Source organism: Eucyclogobius newberryi, unplaced genomic scaffold, assembly GCF_026437365.1.
Source record: "Eucyclogobius newberryi isolate DKJ021-1_F unplaced genomic scaffold, fEucNew1.0.hap1 SCAF_3, whole genome shotgun sequence".
Lineage (NCBI taxonomy): Eukaryota > Metazoa > Chordata > Actinopteri > Gobiiformes > Gobiidae > Eucyclogobius > Eucyclogobius newberryi.
This window is the reverse complement of record NW_027315945.1, coordinates 41,053,861-41,076,060: the sequence shown is the minus strand read 5'-3', so window position 1 is coordinate 41,076,060 and position 22,200 is coordinate 41,053,861. Positions and strand designations below refer to the sequence as shown.

Below are 22,200 nucleotides of genomic sequence, written 5' to 3'. Positions count from 1 at the left end.
AGTCAGTGTTTAGTCAGTGTTAAGTCAGTGTTTAGTCAGTGTTTAGTCAGTGTTAAGTCAGTGTTTAGTCAGTGTCAAGTCAGTGTTAAGTCAGTGTTTAGTCAGTGTTAAGTCAGTGTTAAGTCAGTGTTTAGTCAGTGTTTAGTCAGTGTTTAGTCAGTGTTAAGTCAGTGTTTAGTCAGTGTTAAGTCAGTGTTAAGTCAGTGTTAAATCAGTGTTAAGTCAGTGTTTAGTCAGTGTCAAGTCAGTGTTAAGTCAGTGTTTAGTCAGTGTTAAGTCAGTGTTTAGTCAGTGTTAAGTCAGTGTATAGTCAGTGTTTAGTCAGTGTTAAGTCAGTGTATAGTCAGTGTTAAGTCAGTGTTAAGTCAGTGTTAAGTCAGTGTTTAGTCAGTGTTAAGTCAGTGTATAGTCAGTGTTTAGTCAGTGTTAAGTCAGTGTTTAGTCAGTGTTAAGTCAGTGTTAAGTCAGTGTTTAGTCAGTGTTTAGTCAGTGTTAAGTCAGTGTTTAGTCAGTGTTAAGTCAGTGTTAAGTCAGTGTTAAGTCAGTGTTAAGTCAGTGTATAGTCAGTGTTAAGTCAGTGTTTAGTCAGTGTTAAGTCAGTGTTTAGTCAGTGTTAAGTCAGTGTTTAGTCAGTGTTAAGTCAGTGTTAAGTCAGTGTTTAGTCAGTGTTAAGTCAGTGTTTAGTCAGTGTTAAGTCAGTGTTAAGTCAGTGTATAGTCAGTGTTTAGTCAGTGTTAAGTCAGTGTTTAGTCAGTGTTAAGTCAGTGTTTAGTCAGTGTTAAGTCAGTGTTAAGTCAGTGTTAAGTCAGTGTATAGTCAGTGTTTAGTCAGTGTTAAGTCAGTGTTAAGTCAGTGTTTAGTCAGTGTCAAGTCAGTGTTAAGTCAGTGTTTAGTCAGTGTTAAGTCAGTGTTTAGTCAGTGTTAAGTCAGTGTTAAGTCAGTGTTTAGTCAGTGTTAAGTCAGTGTTAAGTCAGTGTTAAGTCAGTGTCTAGTCAGTGTCAAGTCAGTGTTAAGTCAGTGTTTAGTCAGTGTTAAGTCAGTGTTTAGTCAGTGTTAAGTCAGTGTTAAGTCAGTGTTAAGTCAGTGTTTAGTCAGTGTTAAGTCAGTGTTAAGTCAGTGTTTAGTCAGTGTTAAGTCAGTGTTAAGTCAGTGTATAGTCAGTGTATAGTCAGTGTATAGTCAGTGTTAAGTCAGTGTTTAGTCAGTGTTAAGTCAGTGTTTAGTCAGTGTTAAGTCAGTGTTTAATCAGTGTTAAGTCAGTGTTTAGTCAGTGTTAAGTCAGTGCTAAGTCAGTGTTTAGTCAGTGTTTAGTCAGTGTTAAGTCAGTGTTTAGTCAGTGTTAAGTGAGTGTTAAGTCAGTGTTAAGTCAGTGTTTAGTCAGTGTTAAGTCAGTGTTAAGTCAGTGTTAAGTCAGTGTTTAGTCAGTGTTAAGTCAGTGTTTAGTCAGTGTTAAGTCAGTGTTTAGTCAGTGTTAAGTCAGTGTTAAGTCAGTGTTAAGTCAGTGTTTAGTCAGTGTTAAGTCAGTGTTTAGTCAGTGTTAAGTCAGTGTTAAGTCAGTGTTAAGTCAGTGTTAAGTCAGTGTATAGTCAGTGTTAAGTCAGTGTTAAGTCAGTGTTAAGTCAGTGTTAAGTCAGTGTTTAGTCAGTGTTAAGTCAGTGTTTAGTCAGTGTTTAGTCAGTGTTTAGTCAGTGTTAAGTCAGTGTTTAGTCAGTGTTAAGTCAGTGTTAAGTCAGTGTTAAGTCAGTGTTAAGTCAGTGTTTAGTCAGTGTTTAGTCAGTGTTAAGTCAGTGTTAAGTCAGTGTTAAGTCAGTGTTTAGTCAGTGTTAAGTCAGTGTCAAGTCAGTGTCAAGTCAGTGTTAAGTCAGTGTTTAGTCAGTGTTAAGTCAGTGTTAAGTCAGTGTTAAGTCAGTGTTAAGTCAGTGTTTAGTCAGTGTTAAGTCAGTGTTTAGTCAGTGTTAAGTCAGTGTATAGTCAGTGTATAGTCAGTGTTAAGTCAGTGTTTAGTCAGTGTTAAGTCAGTGTTTAGTCAGTGTTTAGTCAGTGTTAAGTCAGTGCTAAGTCAGTGTTTAGTCAGTGTTAAGTCAGTGTTAAGTCAGTGTTAAGTCAGTGTATAGTCAGTGTTAAGTCAGTGTTAAGTCAGTGTTTAGTCAGTGTTAAGTCAGTGTTAAGTCAGTGTTAAGTCAGTGTTAAGTCAGTGTTTAGTCAGTGTTAAGTCAGTGTTTAGTCAGTGTTAAGTCAGTGTTTAGTCAGTGTTAAGTCAGTGTTTAGTCAGTGTTAAGTCAGTGTTAAGTCAGTGTTAAGTCAGTGTTAAGTCAGTGTTAAGTCAGTGTTAAGTCAGTGTTAAGTCAGTGTTTAGTCAGTGTTAAGTCAGTGTTTAGTCAGTGTTAAGTCAGTGTTTAGTCAGTGTTTAGTCAGTCAAATGATTATTTCTACTGAACACTTGACTTTTTAAACACATAAAGTGTAAATCTGAAGCTTCTGGAGAAACAAAGTGTTTTCAAGCTTCAAGTTTTCTTCACTTTTCCCTCGCGCCTGGAGATCACGCGAGATCACAGCTTAGAACGGGAGACACGCCTCTTCCGGTCCGGGATACATGGAGACCGCTGCTGTCGCGGTACCGGCGCCGGTCGTGATCATGGAGGTCGTGATGCAGGAGCGACACCAGCGCGAGGACCGGGACGTGTCTGCGGGACTGCGGCTGCGCACTTTGTTCAACGAGCGCCACGCGGCCTTTGCGCGGGAGATGTGGGCGTTGTTTGAGGCCACGGTGACGCTGCTGGAGCAGGAAGTGCGCCATCTACGGCAGAAAACCACCGACGGAAGCGCGCACGTGCCCCGCGCAAGAGAGCACAGAGCAAGTCTGACACACGTGTAACATATGCCTAACATACGCCTACCACGCGCCTAACATACATCCAACCCACGCCTAACATACACCTAACATACATCCAACCCACGCCTAACATACACCTAACATACATCTAACCCACGCCTAACATACACCTAACATACATCCAACCCACACCTAACATACGCCTAACATACGCCTAACACGCGCTTAACACACGCCTAACATGCGCCTAACACGCGCCTAACATACATCTAACCCACGCCTAACATACGCCTAACATACATCTTACCCACGCCTAACATACGCCTAACATACATCCAACCCACACCTAACATACGCCTAACATACGCCTACCACGCGCCTAACATACATCTAACCCACGCCTAACATACACCTAACATACATCTAACCCACGCCTAACATACACCTAACATACATCCAACCCACACCTAACATACGCCTAACATACGCCTACCACGCGCCTAACATACATCTAACCCACGCCTAACATACACCTAACATACATCTAACCCACGCCTAACATACACCTAACATACATCCAACCCACACCTAACATACGCCTAACATACATCCAACCCACACCTAACATACGCCTAACATACGCCTAACACGCGCTTAACACGCGCCTAACACACGCCTAACACGCGCCTAACATACATCTTACATACGTCCAACACACGTGTGTAATATAAGTGTAGCACGAGTGTAATATAAGTTTAACACGAGTGTAGCACGAGTGCAATATTACACTCATGTTACACTCGTGCTACACTCGTGCTACACTTATGCTACACTCGTGTTACACTTATGCTACACTCGTGTTACATTTATATTACACTCGTGCTACACTTATATGAGTGTAGCACGAGTGTAGCACGAGTGTAACAACGAGTGTAGCACAAGTGTAATATAAGTGTAGCACAAGTGTAATATAAGTGTAGCACGAGTGTAACAACGAGTGTAGCACGAGTGCAATATAATCTTAACACGAGTGCAATATAAGTGTAGCATAAGTGTAATATAAGTGTAGCACGAGTGTAACAACGAGTGTAGCACGAGTGCAATATAAGTGTAGCACGAGTGTAACAACGAGTGTAGCACGAGTGCAATATAAGTGTAGCACGAGTGCAATATAATCTTAACACGAGTGCAATATAATCTTAACACGAGTGCAATAAGTGTAACACGAGTGCAATATAAGTTTAACACGAGTGTAGCACGAGTGCAATGTAAGTGTAGCACAAGTGTAATATAAGTGTAACACGAGTGTAGCATAAGTGTAGCATAAGTGTAGCAAGAGTGTAACAACGAGTGTAGCACGAGTGTAACACGAGTGTAGCACGAGTGCAATATAAGTAACACGAGTGCAATATAAGTGTAGCACGAGTGTAGCACGAGTGCAATATAAGTGTAGCACGAGTGCAATATAAGTGTAGCACGAGTGCAATATAAGTGTAGCACGAGTGTAGCATAAGTGTAGCACGATTGTAATATAAGTTTAACACGAGTGTAGCATTAGTGTAGCAGTAGTGTAGCATTAGTGTAGCACTAGTGTAGCATAAGTGTAGCACGAGTGTAGCATAAGTGTAGCACGAGTGTAATATAAGTGTAACAACGAGTGTAGCATAAGTGTAGCACGAGTGTAGCACAAGTGTAACACGAGTGTAACACGAGTGTAGCATAAGTGTAGCACGATTGTAATATAAGTTTAACACGAGTGTAGCATTAGTGTAGCAGTAGTGTAGCATTAGTGTAGCACTAGTGTAGCATAAGTGTAGCACGAGTGTAGCATAAGTGTAGCACGAGTGTAATATAAGTTTAACACGAGTGTAGCACGAGTGTAGCATGAGTGTAATATAAGTGTAACGAGTGTGGCACGAGTGTGGCACGAGTGTGGCACGAGTGTGGCACGAGTGTGGCACGAGTGTAATATAAGTGTAGCACGAGTGTAACACGAGTGTAATATAAGTGTAGCACGAGTGTAACACGAGTGTAATATAAGTGTAGCACAAGTGTAACACGAGTGTAATATAAGTGTAGCAGGAGTGTAACAACGAGTGTAGCAGGAGTGTAGCACGAGTGTAGCACGAGTGTAGCACGAGTGTATATAAGTTAAACACGAGTGTATCACTAGTTTAACACGAGTGTAATATAAGTGTAGCACGAGTGTAACACGAGTAATATAAGTGTAGCACGAGTGTAACACGAGTAATATAAGTGTAGCACGAGTGTAGCACGAGTGTAACAACGAGTGTAGCACGAGTGTAACAACGAGTGTAGCACGAGTGTAACACGAGTGTAGCACGAGTGCAATATAAGTAACACGAGTGCAATATAAGTGTAGCACGAGTGTAGCACGAGTGCAATATAAGTGTAGCACGAGTGCAATATAAGTGTAGCACGAGTGCAATATAAGTGTAGCACGAGTGCAATATAAGTGTAGCACGAGTGCAATATAAGTGTAGCACGAGTGTAACACGAGTGTAGCACGAGTGTAGCATAAGTGTAGCACGATTGTAATATAAGTTTAACACGAGTGTAGCATTAGTGTAGCAGTAGTGTAGCATTAGTGTAGCACTAGTGTAGCATAAGTGTAGCACGAGTGTAGCATAAGTGTAGCACGAGTGTAATATAAGTTTAACACGAGTGTAGCACGAGTGTAATATAAGTGTAACGAGTGTAGCACAAGTGTAGCATGAGTGTAGCATAAGTGTAGCACGAGTGTAATATAAGTGTAACGAGTGTGGCACGAGTGTGGCACGAGTGTGGCACGAGTCTGGCACGAGTGTAGCACGAGTGTAATATAAGTGTAGCACGAGTGTAACACGAGTGTAATATAAGTGTAGCAGGAGTGTAGCAGGAGTGTAGCACGAGTGTAGCAGGAGTGTAGCACGAGTATAGCACGAGTGTAGCACGAGTGTAGCACGAGTGTATATAAGTTAAACACGAGTGTATCACTAGTTTAACACGAGTGTAATATAAGTGTAGCACGAGTGTAACACGAGTAATATAAGTGTAGCACGAGTGTAACACGAGTAATATAAGTGTAGCACGAGTGTAGCACGAGTGTAGCACAAGTGTAACAACGAGTGTAGCACGAGTGTAACACAAGTGTAGCACGAGTGCAATATAAGTAACACGAGTGCAATATAAGTGTAGCACGAGTGTAGCACGAGTGCAATATAAGTGTAGCACGAGTGCAATATAAGTGTAACACGATTGTAGCACGAGTGTAACACGAGTGTAACACGAGTGTAGCATAAGTGTAGCACGATTGTAATATAAGTTTAACACGAGTGTAGCATAAGTGTAGCACTAGTGTAGCATAAGTGTAGCACGAGTGTAGCATAAGTGTAGCACGAGTGTAGCAAAAGTGTAGCACGAGTCTAGCACGAGTGTAATAAGTGTAACACGAGTGCAATATAAGTGTAACACGAGTGTAGCACGAGTGTAACACGAGTGTAGCAGTAGTGTAGCATTAGTGTAGCACTAGTGTAGCATTAGTGTAGCATAAGTGTAGCACGAGTGTAACACGAGTGTAGCACGAGTGTAGCATAAGTTTAACACGAGTGTAGCACGAGTGTAATATAAGTGTAACGAGTGTAGCATAAGTGTAGCACGAGTATAGCATAAGTGTAGCATGAGTGTAGCATGAGTGTAGCATAAGTGTAGCATGAGTGTAGCATGAGTGTAGCATAAGTGTAACAATGAGTGTAGCACGAGTGTAATATAAGTGTAACACGAGTGTAGCACGAGTTTAGCACGAGTGTAGCATAAGTGTAGCATAAGTGTAGCATTATTGTAGTATAAGTGTAGCACGAGTGTAGCATAAGTGTAGCATAAGTGTAGCATTATTGTAGTATAAGTGTAGCACGATTGTAATATAAGTTTAACACGAGTGTAGCATAAGTGTAGCACTAGTGTAGCATAAGTGTAGCACGAGTGTAGCATAAGTGTAGCACGAGTGTAATATAAGTTAAACACGAGTGTATCACTAGTTTAACACGAGTGTAATATAAGTGTAGCACGAGTGCAATATAAGTGTAGCACGAGTGCAATATAAGTGTAGCACGAGTGCAATATAAGTGTAACACGATTGTAGCACGAGTGTAACACGAGTGTAACACGAGTGTAGCATAAGTGTAGCACGATTGTAATATAAGTTTAACACGAGTGTAGCATAAGTGTAGCACTAGTGTAGCATAAGTGTAGCACGAGTGTAGCATAAGTGTAGCACGAGTGTAGCAAAAGTGTAGCACGAGTCTAGCACGAGTGTAATAAGTGTAACACGAGTGCAATATAAGTGTAACACGAGTGTAGCACGAGTGTAACACGAGTGTAACACGAGTGTAGCAGTAGTGTAGCATTAGTGTAGCACTAGTGTAGCATTAGTGTAGCATAAGTGTAGCACGAGTGTAACACGAGTGTAGCACGAGTGTAGCATAAGTTTAACACGAGTGTAGCACGAGTGTAATATAAGTGTAACGAGTGTAGCACGAGTATAGCATAAGTGTAGCATGAGTGTAGCATAAGTGTAGCATGAGTGTAGCATGAGTGTAGCATAAGTGTAACAATGAGTGTAGCACGAGTGTAATATAAGTGTAACACGAGTGTAGCACGAGTTTAGCACGAGTGTAGCATAAGTGTAGCATAAGTGTAGCATTATTGTAGTATAAGTGTAGCACGAGTGTAGCATAAGTGTAGAATAAGTGTAACGAGTGTAATATAAGTGCAACTCTGTTTCTCACTAGGAACTTTGAGCACAAACGTCTTGCGTCTAATCAATAATTTACAGAGAAGAAAGTACTGAACAAAGCTTTAGCTGAGTCAGTGACCAGTGAGTGACCAGTGAGTGACCAGTGAGTAACCAGTGGTGGAAAGTAGAGTAAAAGCATAAATAAAAGGATAAACTTTTCGGCCTCTACATGTAAAATTATTTAAAAATGTATGACTTATATAATGTTTTCTCTTTTTTTTTTCAGAAGCAGATCAGGAAATAGTGACTGAAAACTCGTCCGACACTGAAGACAACGACTGGAAACAGAAGCTCCTGTCGAAGGAGGACGAGGTGGAGAAAAGCGCTCGCTCAGACGTGGAGAAAAGCGCTCGCTCAGACGTGGAGAAAAGCGCTCGCTCAGACGTGGAGAAAAGCGCTCGCTCAGACGTGGAGAAAAGCGCTCGCTCAGACGTGGAGAAAAGCGCTCGCTCAGACGTGGAGAAAAGCGCTCGCTCAGACGTGGAGAAAAGCGCTCGCTCAGACGTGGAGAAAAGCGCTCGCTCAGACGTGGAGATGCTGACGGAGAACTCCTCGGACCAAGACGACCCACAGACGGAGAACTCGTCCCAATCGGGAGACGTGGGACGCGGTGGGCCAAAGACCGTCCCGCGAGCTTCGGGCGGAGCGCCCCGGGACGCTTTCAGGTGCTCCGTCTGTGACAAGTCCTTCAGTCACAAGTCAACGCTGAAGAGGCACATGTTCGCCCACGAGGAGAGCCGCGCCTTCGAGTGTTCGGAATGTGGCTCGCACTTCAAGACCAAGAACCATCTGGAGCGCCACATGGAGATCCACCTGAGGAAACGGCCCTCTGGCTGCGAGGACCCGGGGCCCAACACGCCGAAACGGCCCTCGGGCTGCGAGGACCCGGGGCCCAACACGCCGAGCGCCCAGACGTGTCCTCCGCCTTTTCGCGAGGACCGGCTGACGTGCTTCCAGTGCAACAAGACCTTCTCCACCCACGGGAACCTGAGGAAGCACAAGCGCTGCTTTCACGACGAGACGTTTTCCTTCAGGAGCAAAATCCAGAAGAAGCTGGAGTCTCGGCACAAGCACCTGACGTGTCCGGCCTGCCAGAGAAGGTTCCGGTTCCAGAGCGAGCTTCTGAGACACGTGAAGAGTAAACACACGAGCAAGAAGAGCGACGACGGGAGGGGGGAGAGCGACGACAGGGGGGAGAGCGACGACAGGAGGGAGAGCGACGGTGACGACAGGAGGGAGAAGAGCGACGACAGGAGGGAGGAGAGCGACGACAGGAGGGGGGAGAGCGACGACAGGAGGGAGAAGAGCGACGACAGGAGGGAGAAGAGCGACGACAGGAGGGAGAAGAGCGACGACAGGAGGGAGAAGAGCGACGACAAGAGGGGGGAGAGCGACGACAGGAGGGAGAGCGACGACAGGAGGGAGGAGAGCGACGACAGGAGGGAGAGCGACGGCGACGACAGGAGGGAGAAGAGCGACGACAGGAGGGAGGAGAGCGACGACAGGAGGGGGGAGAGCGACGACAGGAGGGAGAAGAGCGACGACAGGAGGGAGAAGAGCGACGACAGGAGGGAGAAGAGCGACGACAGGAGGGAGAAGAGCGACAACAGGAGGGAGAAGAGCGACGACAAGAGGGGGGAGAGCGACGACAGGAGGGAGAGCGACGACAGGAGGGAGGAGAGCGACGACAGGAGGGAGGAGAGCGACGACAGGAGGGAGAAGAGCGACGACAGGAGGGAGAAGAGCGACGACAGGAGGGGGGAGAGCGACGACAAGAGGGAGAAGAGCGACGACAAGAGGGGGGAGAGCGACGACAGGGGGGAGAGCGACGACAGGAGGGAGAAGAGCGACGACAGGAGGGGGGAGAGCGACGACAGGAGGGGGGAGAGCGACGACAGGAGGGAGAAGAGCGACGACAGGAGGGGGGAGAGCGACGACAGGAGGGAGAAGAGCGACGACAGGAGGGAGAAGAGCGACGACAGGAGGGAGAAGAGCGACGACAGGAGGGAGAAGAGCGACGACAGGAGGGAGAAGAGCGACGACAGGAGGGAGGAGAGCGACGACAAGAGGGGGGAGAGCGACGACAGGAGGGAGAGCGACGACAGGAGGGAGGAGAGCGACGACAGAAGGGGGGAGAGCGACGACAGGAGGGAGAAGAGCGACGACAGGAGGGAGAAGAGCGACGACAAGAGGGGGGAGAGCGACGACAGGAGGGAGAAGAGCGACGACAGGAGGGAGAAGAGCGACGACAAGAGGGGGGAGAGCGACGACAGGAGGGAGAGCGACGACAGGAGGGAGGAGAGCGACGACAGGAGGGAGAAGAGCGACGACAAGAGGGGGGAGAGCGACGACAGGAGGGAGAGCGACGACAGGAGGGAGGAGAGCGACGACAGGAGGGAGAAGAGCGACGACAAGAGGGAGAAGAGCGACCACAGGAGGGAGAAGAGCGACGACAGGAGGGAGAGCGACGACAGGAGGGAGGAGAGCGACGACAGGAGGGAGAAGAGTGACGACAGGAGGGAGAAGAGCGACGACAGGAGGGAGGAGAGCGACGACAGGAGGGAGAGCAACGACAGGAGGGAGAGCGACGGCGACGACAAGAGGGGGGAGAGCGACGACAAGAGGGGGGAGAGCGACGACAAGAGGGGGGAGAGCGACGACAAGAGGGGGGAGAGCGACGACAAGAGGGGGGAGAGCGACGACAGGAGGGAGAGCGACGACAGGAGGGAGGAGAGCGACGACAGGAGGGAGAGCGACGACAGGAGGGAGGAGAGCGACGACAGGAGGGAGAGCGACGACAGGAGGGAGGAGAGCGACAACAGGAGGGAGAGCGACGACAGGAGGGAGGAGAGCGACGATAGGAGGGAGAAGAGCGACGACAGGAGGGGGGAGAGCGACGACAAGAGGGAGAAGAGCGACGACAAGAGGGGGGAGAGCGACGACAGGAGGGAGAAGAGCGACGACAGGAGGGGGGAGAGCGACGACAGGAGGGAGGAGAGCGACGACAGGAGGGAGGAGAGCGACGACAGAAGGGAGGAGAGCGACGACAGGAGGGAGAAGAGCGACGACAGGAGGGGGGAGAGCGATGACAGGAGGGAGAAGAGCGACGACAGGAGGGAGAAGAGCGACGACAGGAGGGGGGAGAGCGACGACAGGAGGGAGAAGAGCGACGACAGGAGGGAGAAGAGCGACGACAGGAGGGAGAAGAGCGACGACAGGAGGGAGAAGAGCGACGACAGGAGGGAGAGCGACGACAGGAGGGAGGAGAGCGACGACAGGAGGGAGAAGAGCGACGACAGGAGGGAGAAGAGCGACGACAGGAGGGAGGAGAGCGACGACAGGAGGGAGAAGAGCGACGACAGGAGGGAGGAGAGCGACGACAGGAGGGGGGAGAGCGACGACAAGAGGGAGGAGAGCGACGACAAGAGGGGGGAGAGCGACGACAGGAGGGAGAAGAGCGACGACAGGAGGGGGGAGAGCGACGACAGGAGGGAGGAGAGCGACGACAGAAGGGAGGAGAGCGACGACAGGAGGGGGGAGAGCGACGACAGGAGGGAGGAGAGCGACGACAGGAGGGGGGAGAGCGACGACAGGAGGGAGAAGAGCGACGACAGGAGGGAGGAGAGCGACGACAGGAGGGAGGAGAGCGACGACAGGAGGGGGGAGAGCGACGACAGGAGGGGGGAGAGCGACGACAGGAGGGAGAAGAGCGACGACAGGAGGGAGAAGAGCGACGACAGGAGGGAGAAGAGCGACGACAGGAGGGAGGAGAGCGACGACAGGAGGGAGGAGAGCGACGACAGGAGGGAGGAGAGCGACGACAGGAGGGAGAAGAGCGACGACAGGAGGGAGGAGAGCGACGACAGGAGGGGGGAGAGCGACGACAGGAGGGAGGAGAGCGACGACAGGAGGGGGGAGAGCGACGACAGGAGGGAGAAGAGCGACGACAGGAGGGAGAAGAGCGACGACAGGAGGGAGAAGAGCGCCGACAGGAGGGGGGAGAGCGACGACAAGAGGGGGGAGAGCGACGACAGGAGGGAGAGCGACGACAGGAGGGAGGAGAGCGACGACAGAAGGGGGGAGAGCGACGAAAGGAGGGAGAAGAGCGACGACAGGAGGGAGAAGAGCGACGACAAGAGGGGGGAGAGCGACGACAGGAGGGAGAAGAGCGACGACAGGAGGGAGAAGAGCGACGACAAGAGGGGGGAGAGCGACGACAGGAGGGAGAGTGACGACAGGAGGGAGGAGAGCGACGACAGGAGGGAGAAGAGCGACGACAAGAGGGGGGAGAGCGACGACAGGAGGGAGAGCGACGACAGGAGGGAGGAGAGCGACGACAGGAGGGAGGAGAGCGACGACAAGAGGGAGAAGAGCGACCACAGGAGGGAGAAGAGCGACGACAGGAGGGAGAAGAGCGACGACAGGAGGGAGGAGAGCGACGACAGGAGGGAGAGCAACGACAGGAGGGAGAGCGACGGCGACGACAGGAGGGAGAAGAGCGACGACAAGAGGGGGGAGAGCGACGACAAGAGGGGGGAGAGCGACGACAGGAGGGAGAGCGACGACAGGAGGGAGGAGAGCGACGACAGGAGGGAGAGCGACGACAGGAGGGAGAGCGACGACAGGAGGGAGGAGAGCGACGACAGGAGGGAGAGCGACGACAGGAGGGAGGAGAGCGACGACAGGAGGGAGGAGAGCGACGACAGGAGGGAGAGCGACGACAGGAGGGAGGAGAGCGACGACAGGAGGGAGAAGAGCGACGACAGGAGGGGGGAGAGCGACGACAGGAGGGAGAAGAGCGACGACAGGAGGGGGGAGAGCGACGACAGGAGGGAGGAGAGCGACGACAGAAGGGAGGAGAGCGACGACAGGAGGGGGGAGAGCGACGACAGGAGGGAGAAGAGCGACGACAGGAGGGGGGAGAGCGACGACAGGAGGGAGAAGAGTGACGATAGGAGGGAGGAGAGCGACGACAGGAGGGGGGAGAGCGACGACAGGAGGGAGAAGAGCGACGACAGGAGGGAGAGCGACGACAGGAGGGAGGAGAGCGACGACAGGAGGGAGAAGAGCGACGACAGGAGGGGGGAGAGCGACGACAAGAGGGAGAAGAGCGACGACAAGAGGGGGGAGAGCGACGACAGGAGGGAGAAGAGCGACGACAGGAGGGGGGAGAGCGACGACAGGAGGGAGGAGAGCGACGACAGGAGGGAGGAGAGCGACGACAGGAGGGGGGAGAGCGACGACAGGAGGGAGAAGAGCGACGACAGGAGGGGGGAGAGCGACGACAGGAGGGAGAAGAGCGACGACAGGAGGGAGAAGAGCGACGACAGGAGGGAGAAGAGCGACGACAGGAGGGAGGAGAGCGACGACAGGAGGGGGGAGAGCGACGACAGGAGGGAGAAGAGCGACGACAGGAGGGAGGAGAGCGACGACAGGAGGGGGGAGAGCGACGACAGGAGGGAGAAGAGCGACGACAGGAGGGAGAAGAGCGACGACAGGAGGGAGAAGAGCGACGACAGGAGGGAGGAGAGCGACGACAAGAGGGGGGAGAGCGACGACAGGAGGGAGAGCGACGACAGGAGGGAGGAGAGCGACGACAGGAGGGAGAAGAGCGACGACAAGAGGGGGAGAGCGACGACAAGAGGGGGGAGAGCGACGACAGGAGGGAGAGCGACGACAGGAGGGAGGAGAGCGACGACAAGAGGGGGGAGAGCGACGACAGGAGGGAGAGCGACGACAGGAGGGAGGAGAGCGACGACAGGAGGGAGGAGAGCGACGACAAGAGGGAGAAGAGCGACCACAGGAGGGAGAAGAGCGACGACAGGAGGGAGAAGAGCGACGACAGGAGGGAGGAGAGCGACGACAGGAGGGAGAGCAACGACAGGAGGGAGAGCGACGGCGACGACAGGAGGGAGAAGAGCGACGACAAGAGGGGGGAGAGCGACGACAAGAGGGGGGAGAGCGACGACAGGAGGGAGAGCGACGACAGGAGGGAGGAGAGCGACGACAGGAGGGAGAGCGACGACAGGAGGGAGAGCGACGACAGGAGGGAGGAGAGCGACGACAGGAGGGAGAGCGACGACAGGAGGGAGGAGAGCGACGACAGGAGGGAGGAGAGCGACGACAGGAGGGAGGAGAGCGACGACAGGAGGGAGAAGAGCGACGACAGGAGGGGGGAGAGCGACGACAGGAGGGGGGAGAGCGACGACAGGAGGGAGAAGAGCGACGACAGGAGGGGGGAGAGCGACGACAGGAGGGAGAAGAGCGACGACAGGAGGGAGAAGAGCGACGACAGGAGGGAGAAGAGCGCCGACAGGAGGGGGGAGAGCGACGACAGGAGGGAGGAGAGCGACGACAGAAGGGAGGAGAGCGACGACAGGAGGGGGGAGAGCGACGACAGGAGGGAGGAGAGCGACGACAGGAGGGGGGAGAGCGACGACAGGAGGGAGGAGAGCGACGACAGGAGGGGGGAGAGCGACGACAGGAGGGAGAAGAGCGACGACAGGAGGGAGGAGAGCGACGACAGGAGGGAGGAGAGCGACGACAGGAGGGGGGAGAGCGACGACAGGAGGGGGGAGAGCGACGACAGGAGGGAGAAGAGCGACGACAGGAGGGAGAAGAGCGACGACAGGAGGGAGAAGAGCGACGACAGGAGGGAGGAGAGCGACGACAGGAGGGAGGAGAGCGACGACAGGAGGGAGGAGAGCGACGACAGGAGGGAGGAGAGCGACGACAGGAGGGAGAAGAGCGACGACAGGAGGGAGGAGAGCGACGACAGGAGGGGGGAGAGCGACGACAGGAGGGAGGAGAGCGACGACAGGAGGGGGGAGAGCGACGACAGGAGGGAGAAGAGCGACGACAGGAGGGAGAAGAGCGACGACAGGAGGGAGAAGAGCGCCGACAGGAGGGGGGAGAGCGACGACAAGAGGGGGGAGAGCGACGACAGGAGGGAGAGCGACGACAGGAGGGAGGAGAGCGACGACAGAAGGGGGGAGAGCGACGAAAGGAGGGAGAAGAGCGACGACAGGAGGGAGAAGAGCGACGACAAGAGGGGGGAGAGCGACGACAGGAGGGAGAAGAGCGACGACAGGAGGGAGAAGAGCGACGACAAGAGGGGGGAGAGCGACGACAGGAGGGAGAGTGACGACAGGAGGGAGGAGAGCGACGACAGGAGGGAGAAGAGCGACGACAAGAGGGGGGAGAGCGACGACAGGAGGGAGAGCGACGACAGGAGGGAGGAGAGCGACGACAGGAGGGAGGAGAGCGACGACAAGAGGGAGAAGAGCGACCACAGGAGGGAGAAGAGCGACGACAGGAGGGAGAAGAGCGACGACAGGAGGGAGGAGAGCGACGACAGGAGGGAGAGCAACGACAGGAGGGAGAGCGACGGCGACGACAGGAGGGAGAAGAGCGACGACAAGAGGGGGGAGAGCGACGACAAGAGGGGGGAGAGCGACGACAGGAGGGAGAGCGACGACAGGAGGGAGGAGAGCGACGACAGGAGGGAGAGCGACGACAGGAGGGAGAGCGACGACAGGAGGGAGGAGAGCGACGACAGGAGGGAGAGCGACGACAGGAGGGAGGAGAGCGACGACAGGAGGGAGGAGAGCGACGACAGGAGGGAGAGCGACGACAGGAGGGAGGAGAGCGACGACAGGAGGGAGAAGAGCGACGACAGGAGGGGGGAGAGCGACGACAGGAGGGAGAAGAGCGACGACAGGAGGGGGGAGAGCGACGACAGGAGGGAGGAGAGCGACGACAGAAGGGAGGAGAGCGACGACAGGAGGGGGGAGAGCGACGACAGGAGGGAGAAGAGCGACGACAGGAGGGGGGAGAGCGACGACAGGAGGGAGAAGAGTGACGATAGGAGGGAGGAGAGCGACGACAGGAGGGGGGAGAGCGACGACAGGAGGGAGAAGAGCGACGACAGGAGGGAGAGCGACGACAGGAGGGAGGAGAGCGACGACAGGAGGGAGAAGAGCGACGACAGGAGGGGGGAGAGCGACGACAAGAGGGAGAAGAGCGACGACAAGAGGGGGGAGAGCGACGACAGGAGGGAGAAGAGCGACGACAGGAGGGGGGAGAGCGACGACAGGAGGGAGGAGAGCGACGACAGGAGGGAGGAGAGCGACGACAGGAGGGGGGAGAGCGACGACAGGAGGGAGAAGAGCGACGACAGGAGGGGGGAGAGCGACGACAGGAGGGAGAAGAGCGACGACAGGAGGGAGAAGAGCGACGACAGGAGGGAGAAGAGCGACGACAGGAGGGAGGAGAGCGACGACAGGAGGGGGGAGAGCGACGACAGGAGGGAGAAGAGCGACGACAGGAGGGAGGAGAGCGACGACAGGAGGGGGGAGAGCGACGACAGGAGGGAGAAGAGCGACGACAGGAGGGAGAAGAGCGACGACAGGAGGGAGAAGAGCGACGACAGGAGGGAGGAGAGCGACGACAAGAGGGGGGAGAGCGACGACAGGAGGGAGAGCGACGACAGGAGGGAGGAGAGCGACGACAGGAGGGAGAAGAGCGACGACAAGAGGGGGAGAGCGACGACAAGAGGGGGGAGAGCGACGACAGGAGGGAGAGCGACGACAGGAGGGAGGAGAGCGACGACAAGAGGGGGGAGAGCGACGACAGGAGGGAGAGCGACGACAGGAGGGAGGAGAGCGACGACAGGAGGGAGGAGAGCGACGACAAGAGGGAGAAGAGCGACCACAGGAGGGAGAAGAGCGACGACAGGAGGGAGAAGAGCGACGACAGGAGGGAGGAGAGCGACGACAGGAGGGAGAGCAACGACAGGAGGGAGAGCGACGGCGACGACAGGAGGGAGAAGAGCGACGACAAGAGGGGGGAGAGCGACGACAAGAGGGGGGAGAGCGACGACAGGAGGGAGAGCGACGACAGGAGGGAGGAGAGCGACGACAGGAGGGAGAGCGACGACAGGAGGGAGAGCGACGACAGGAGGGAGGAGAGCGACGACAGGAGGGAGAGCGACGACAGGAGGGAGGAGAGCGACGACAGGAGGGAGGAGAGCGACGACAGGAGGGAGGAGAGCGACGACAGGAGGGAGAAGAGCGACGACAGGAGGGGGGAGAGCGACGACAGGAGGGGGGAGAGCGACGACAGGAGGGAGAAGAGCGACGACAGGAGGGGGGAGAGCGACGACAGGAGGGAGAAGAGCGACGACAGGAGGGAGAAGAGCGACGACAGGAGGGAGAAGAGCGCCGACAGGAGGGGGGAGAGCGACGACAAGAGGGGGGAGAGCGACGACAGGAGGGAGAGCGACGACAGGAGGGAGGAGAGCGACGACAGAAGGGGGGAGAGCGACGAAAGGAGGGAGAAGAGCGACGACAGGAGGGAGAAGAGCGACGACAAGAGGGGGGAGAGCGACGACAGGAGGGAGAAGAGCGACGACAGGAGGGAGAAGAGCGACGACAAGAGGGGGGAGAGCGACGACAGGAGGGAGAGTGACGACAGGAGGGAGGAGAGCGACGACAGGAGGGAGAAGAGCGACGACAAGAGGGGGGAGAGCGACGACAGGAGGGAGAGCGACGACAGGAGGGAGGAGAGCGACGACAGGAGGGAGGAGAGCGACGACAAGAGGGAGAAGAGCGACCACAGGAGGGAGAAGAGCGACGACAGGAGGGAGAAGAGCGACGACAGGAGGGAGGAGAGCGACGACAGGAGGGAGAGCAACGACAGGAGGGAGAGCGACGGCGACGACAGGAGGGAGAAGAGCGACGACAAGAGGGGGGAGAGCGACGACAAGAGGGGGGAGAGCGACGACAGGAGGGAGAGCGACGACAGGAGGGAGGAGAGCGACGACAGGAGGGAGAGCGACGACAGGAGGGAGAGCGACGACAGGAGGGAGGAGAGCGACGACAGGAGGGAGAGCGACGACAGGAGGGAGGAGAGCGACGACAGGAGGGAGGAGAGCGACGACAGGAGGGAGAGCGACGACAGGAGGGAGGAGAGCGACGACAGGAGGGAGAAGAGCGACGACAGGAGGGGGGAGAGCGACGACAGGAGGGAGAAGAGCGACGACAGGAGGGGGGAGAGCGACGACAGGAGGGAGAGCGACGACAGGAGGGAGGAGAGCGACGACAGGAGGGAGAAGAGCGACGACAGGAGGGGGGAGAGCGACGACAGGAGGGAGAAGAGCGACGACAGGAGGGAGGAGAGCGACGACAGAAGGGAGGAGAGCGACGACAGGAGGGGGGAGAGCGACGACAGGAGGGAGAAGAGCGACGACAGGAGGGGGGAGAGCGACGACAGGAGGGAGAAGAGTGACGATAGGAGGGAGGAGAGCGACGACAGGAGGGGGGAGAGCGACGACAGGAGGGAGAAGAGCGACGACAGGAGGGAGAGCGACGACAGGAGGGAGGAGAGCGACGACAGGAGGGAGAAGAGCGACGACAGGAGGGGGGAGAGCGACGACAAGAGGGAGAAGAGCGACGACAAGAGGGGGGAGAGCGACGACAGGAGGGAGAAGAGCGACGACAGGAGGGGGGAGAGCGACGACAGGAGGGAGGAGAGCGACGACAGGAGGGAGGAGAGCGACGACAGGAGGGGGGAGAGCGACGACAGGAGGGAGAAGAGCGACGACAGGAGGGGGGAGAGCGACGACAGGAGGGAGAAGAGCGACGACAGGAGGGAGAAGAGCGACGACAGGAGGGAGAAGAGCGACGACAGGAGGGAGGAGAGCGACGACAGGAGGGGGGAGAGCGACGACAGGAGGGAGGAGAGCGACGACAGGAGGGAGGAGAGCGACGACAGGAGGGGGGAGAGCGACGACAGGAGGGAGGAGAGCGACGACAGGAGGGAGAAGAGCGACGACAGGAGGGAGAAGAGCGACGACAGGAGGGAGGAGAGCGACGACAAGAGGGGGGAGAGCGACGACAGGAGGGAGAGCGACGACAGGAGGGAGGAGAGCGACGACAGGAGGGAGAAGAGCGACGACAAGAGGGGGAGAGCGACGACAAGAGGGGGGAGAGCGACGACAGGAGGGAGAGCGACGACAGGAGGGAGGAGAGCGACGACAGGAGGGAGAGCGACGACAGGAGGGAGGAGAGCGACGACAGGAGGGAGAGCGACGACAGGAGGGAGGAGAGCGACGACAGGAGGGAGAAGAGCGACGACAGGAGGGAGAAGAGCGACGACAGGAGGGGGGAGAGCGACGACAAGAGGGAGAAGAGCGACGACAGGAGGGAGGAGAGCGACGACAGGAGGGGGGAGAGCGACGACAGGAGGGGGGAGAGCGACGACAGGAGGGAGGAGAGCGACGACAGGAGGGAGGAGAGCGACGACAGGAGGGAGAAGAGCGACGACAGGAGGGAGGAGAGCGACGACAGGAGGGGGGAGAGCGACGACAGAAGGGGGGAGAGCGACGACAATAGGGGGGAGAGCAACGACAGGAGGGAGAGCAACGACAGGAGGGAGAGCGACGACAGGAGGGAGGAGAGCGACGACAGAAGGGAGGAGAGCGGCGACAGGAGGGTGGAGAGCGACGACAGGAGGGGGGAGAGCGACGACAGGAGGGGGGAGAGCGACGACAGGAGGGAGGAGAGCGACGACAGGAGGGAGGAGAGCGACGACAGGAGGGAGGAGAGCGACGACAGGAGGGAGAAGAGCGACGACAGGAGGGAGAAGAGAGAAGAGCGACGACAGGAGGGAGGAGAGCGACGACAGGAGGGAGAGCGACGGCGACGACAGGAGGGAGGAGAGCGACGACAGGAGGGAGGAGAGCGACGACAGGAGGGAGGAGAGCGACGACAAGAGGGGGGAGAGCGACGACAGGAGGGAGGAGAGCGACGACAGGAGGGAGAAGATCCATCACTGTGAAATTTGCCACAAATTTTTCCGAGACAAGCGCTACCTCTTGGAGCACAGGAGGCTGCACACCGGAGAGAAACCTTACAGCTGTTGAGTCTGCGACAAGGTTTTCACTTTCCGGAACAATCTCTATGCACACGTGAAAACTCACAACGGAACTTCCGGCGGCCCGTCCCGCGCCCCGTCTGGCGGCCCGTCCCGCAACTCGTCCCGCGGCCCGTCCCACGGCTCGTCCCGCGGCCCGTCTGGCCCGTCCGGCAGCCTGTCCCGCGCCCCGTCCAGCGGCCCGTCCCACGGCTCGTCCCGCGGCCCGTCTGGCCCGTCCCGCGCCCCGTCCAGCGGCCCGTCCCACGGCTCGTCCCGCGGCCCGTCTGGCCCGTCCCGTCCAGCGGCCCGTCCCGCGCCCCGTCCAGCGGCCCGTCTGGCGGCCCGTCCAGCTGAAGACGATTTAGATTTGATCAGGATGAGTAAAAGTACAATGTGACGCAACAGAAAACACATGAATAATGACTGAAAAAAAATACTATTTCTTAAAATATTTGTGGCGCCAAAACTTGAAAAACAAAGTTCCCAACTGACTTTAAGATTTATATTTTTTTTTATAAGAAATATGAATTCGCTAGCAGCGGCCACGCCCCAACAACGGAATGCTAGGGAATATTTATTGATAATAGTGAGGATGAGGACATGGATGATGGTGCCATTAAAAACAACAGTAGGTGGCGCTAACGTAACTATGGATACCAACCGCCATAAAACACCAAAGAAGTAGAGGGGGCGGGGCTCCATCTCAGGTGATGTGTTCAGGTGAAGATGAGACAAAGAGGATCACGTTTAAAATAAAATCTGTCTATTTTCAAATGAAGTCTGAATGTCATTTTTTCCATTTGCCTGATGTCTGTCCCTCTCTCAACCCAGTCCTTGATCGTTGGTGATGTTTTGTCCATTTCTTTGTGATTCTTTTTTCCTTCTGCCAAAGGAGCTGACCATGTGGCTCACTTTACCTGACCATGTGGCTCACTTAACCTGACCATGTGGCTCACTTTACCTGACCATGTGGCTCACTTTACCTGACCATGTGGCTCACTTAACCTGACCATGTGGCTCACTTTACCTGACCATGTGGCTCACTTTACCTGACCTCACTTTATCGGCTCATTTATGTAGGGGATTCTTACTAGCACAAGTACTGTAGTGTTTGTACTAGCACAAGTACTGTAGTATTTGTACTAGCACAAGTACTGTAGTATTTGTACTAGCACAAGTACTGTAGTATTTGTACTAGCACAAGTACTGTAGTGTTTGTACTAGCACAAGTACTGTAGTGTTTGTACTAGCACAAGTACTGTAGTGTTTGTACTAGCGCAAGTACTGTAGTGTTTGTACTAGCGCAAGTACTGTAGTGTTTGTACTAGCACAAGTACTGTAGTATTTGTACTAGCACAAGTACTGTAGTGTTTGTACTAGCGCAAGTACTGTAGTGTTTGTACTAGCACAAGTACTGTAGTGTTTGTACTAGCGCAAGTACTGTAGTGTTTGTACTAGCACAAGTACTGTAGTGTTTGTACTAGCACAAGTACTGTAGTGTAGTATTTTTACTAGGACCTGATGGACCTGAGGGGGTCTTCTCTCCTCTCTCTGATGGACCTGAGGGGGTCTTCTCTCCTCTGATGGACCTGAGGGGGTCTTCTCTCCTGGACCTGAGGGGGTCTTCTCTCCTGGACCTGAGGGGGTCTTCTCTCCTCTGATGGACCTGAGGGGGTCTTCTCTCCTCTGATGGACCTGAGGGGGTCTTCTCTCCTCTGATGAACCTGAGGGGGTCTTCTCTCCTGGACCTGAGGGGGTCTGAATCAGCTGATCAGAGAGAAAGATCCGGAATAATAAATCCATTAACATCAGGTCAAATAGTTAAAGTAAAATGATTGACAAGACGAGCTATAAACGGTGAAATGAACATCGTCTGCGTCACATGATCGTTTCCTAAAAAAGACAAAGTCTTTTTATCGTTTGAGCCTTTTGTCTTTGGAGAGAAAATAACACTTTATTTTAATCCAAAACTATTCGCTCGATGAGAAACGTGTTTTCCAACATTCAAAAGAAATGTCCCTTTCTGCAGAGACGTCATAACTCTCCCGTCACCATGGCAACACTCAGAGGTCACCTGCAGGTCACTACGTTTACACCATGGCAACACTCAGAGGTCACCTGCAGGTCACTACGTTAACACCATGGCAACACTCAGAGGTCATCTGCAGGTCACTACGTTTACACCATGGCAACACTCAGAGGTCACCTGCAGGTCACTACGTTTACACCATGGCAACACTCAGAGGTCACCTGCAGGTCACTACGTTTACACCATGGCTACACTCAGAGGTCACCTGCAGGTCACCACGTTTACACCATGGCAACACTCAGGTCATCTGCAGGTCACTACGTTAACACCATGGCAACACTCAGAGGTCACCTGCAGGTCACCACGTTTACACCATGGCAACACTCAGAGGTCACCTGCAGGTCACCACGTTTACACCATGGCAACACTCAGAGGTCACCTGCAGGTCACCACGTTTACACCATGGCAACACTCAGAGGTCACCTGCAGGTCACTACGTTTACACCATGGCAACACTCAGAGGTCACCTGCAGGTCACCACGTTTACACCATGGCAACACTCAGAGGTCACCTGCAGGTCACTACGTTTACACCATGGCAACACTCAGAAGTCACCTGCAGGTCACC

General features: G+C 54.5%; 1 protein-coding gene across 1 annotated transcript; it reads left to right on the top strand.

Moving 5' to 3' along the window:
- The first annotated feature begins 2,635 nt into the window (after positions 1–2,635).
- Positions 2,636–19,941, top strand: LOC140374622 (uncharacterized). Its single transcript, XM_072461550.1, has 3 exons — positions 2,636–2,858; positions 7,855–8,850; positions 19,553–19,941. Exons 1-3 carry the CDS (start codon positions 2,636–2,638, stop codon positions 19,939–19,941), a joined length of 1,608 nt encoding a protein of 535 aa, XP_072317651.1.
- Positions 19,942–22,200: the final 2,259 nt, after the last annotated feature.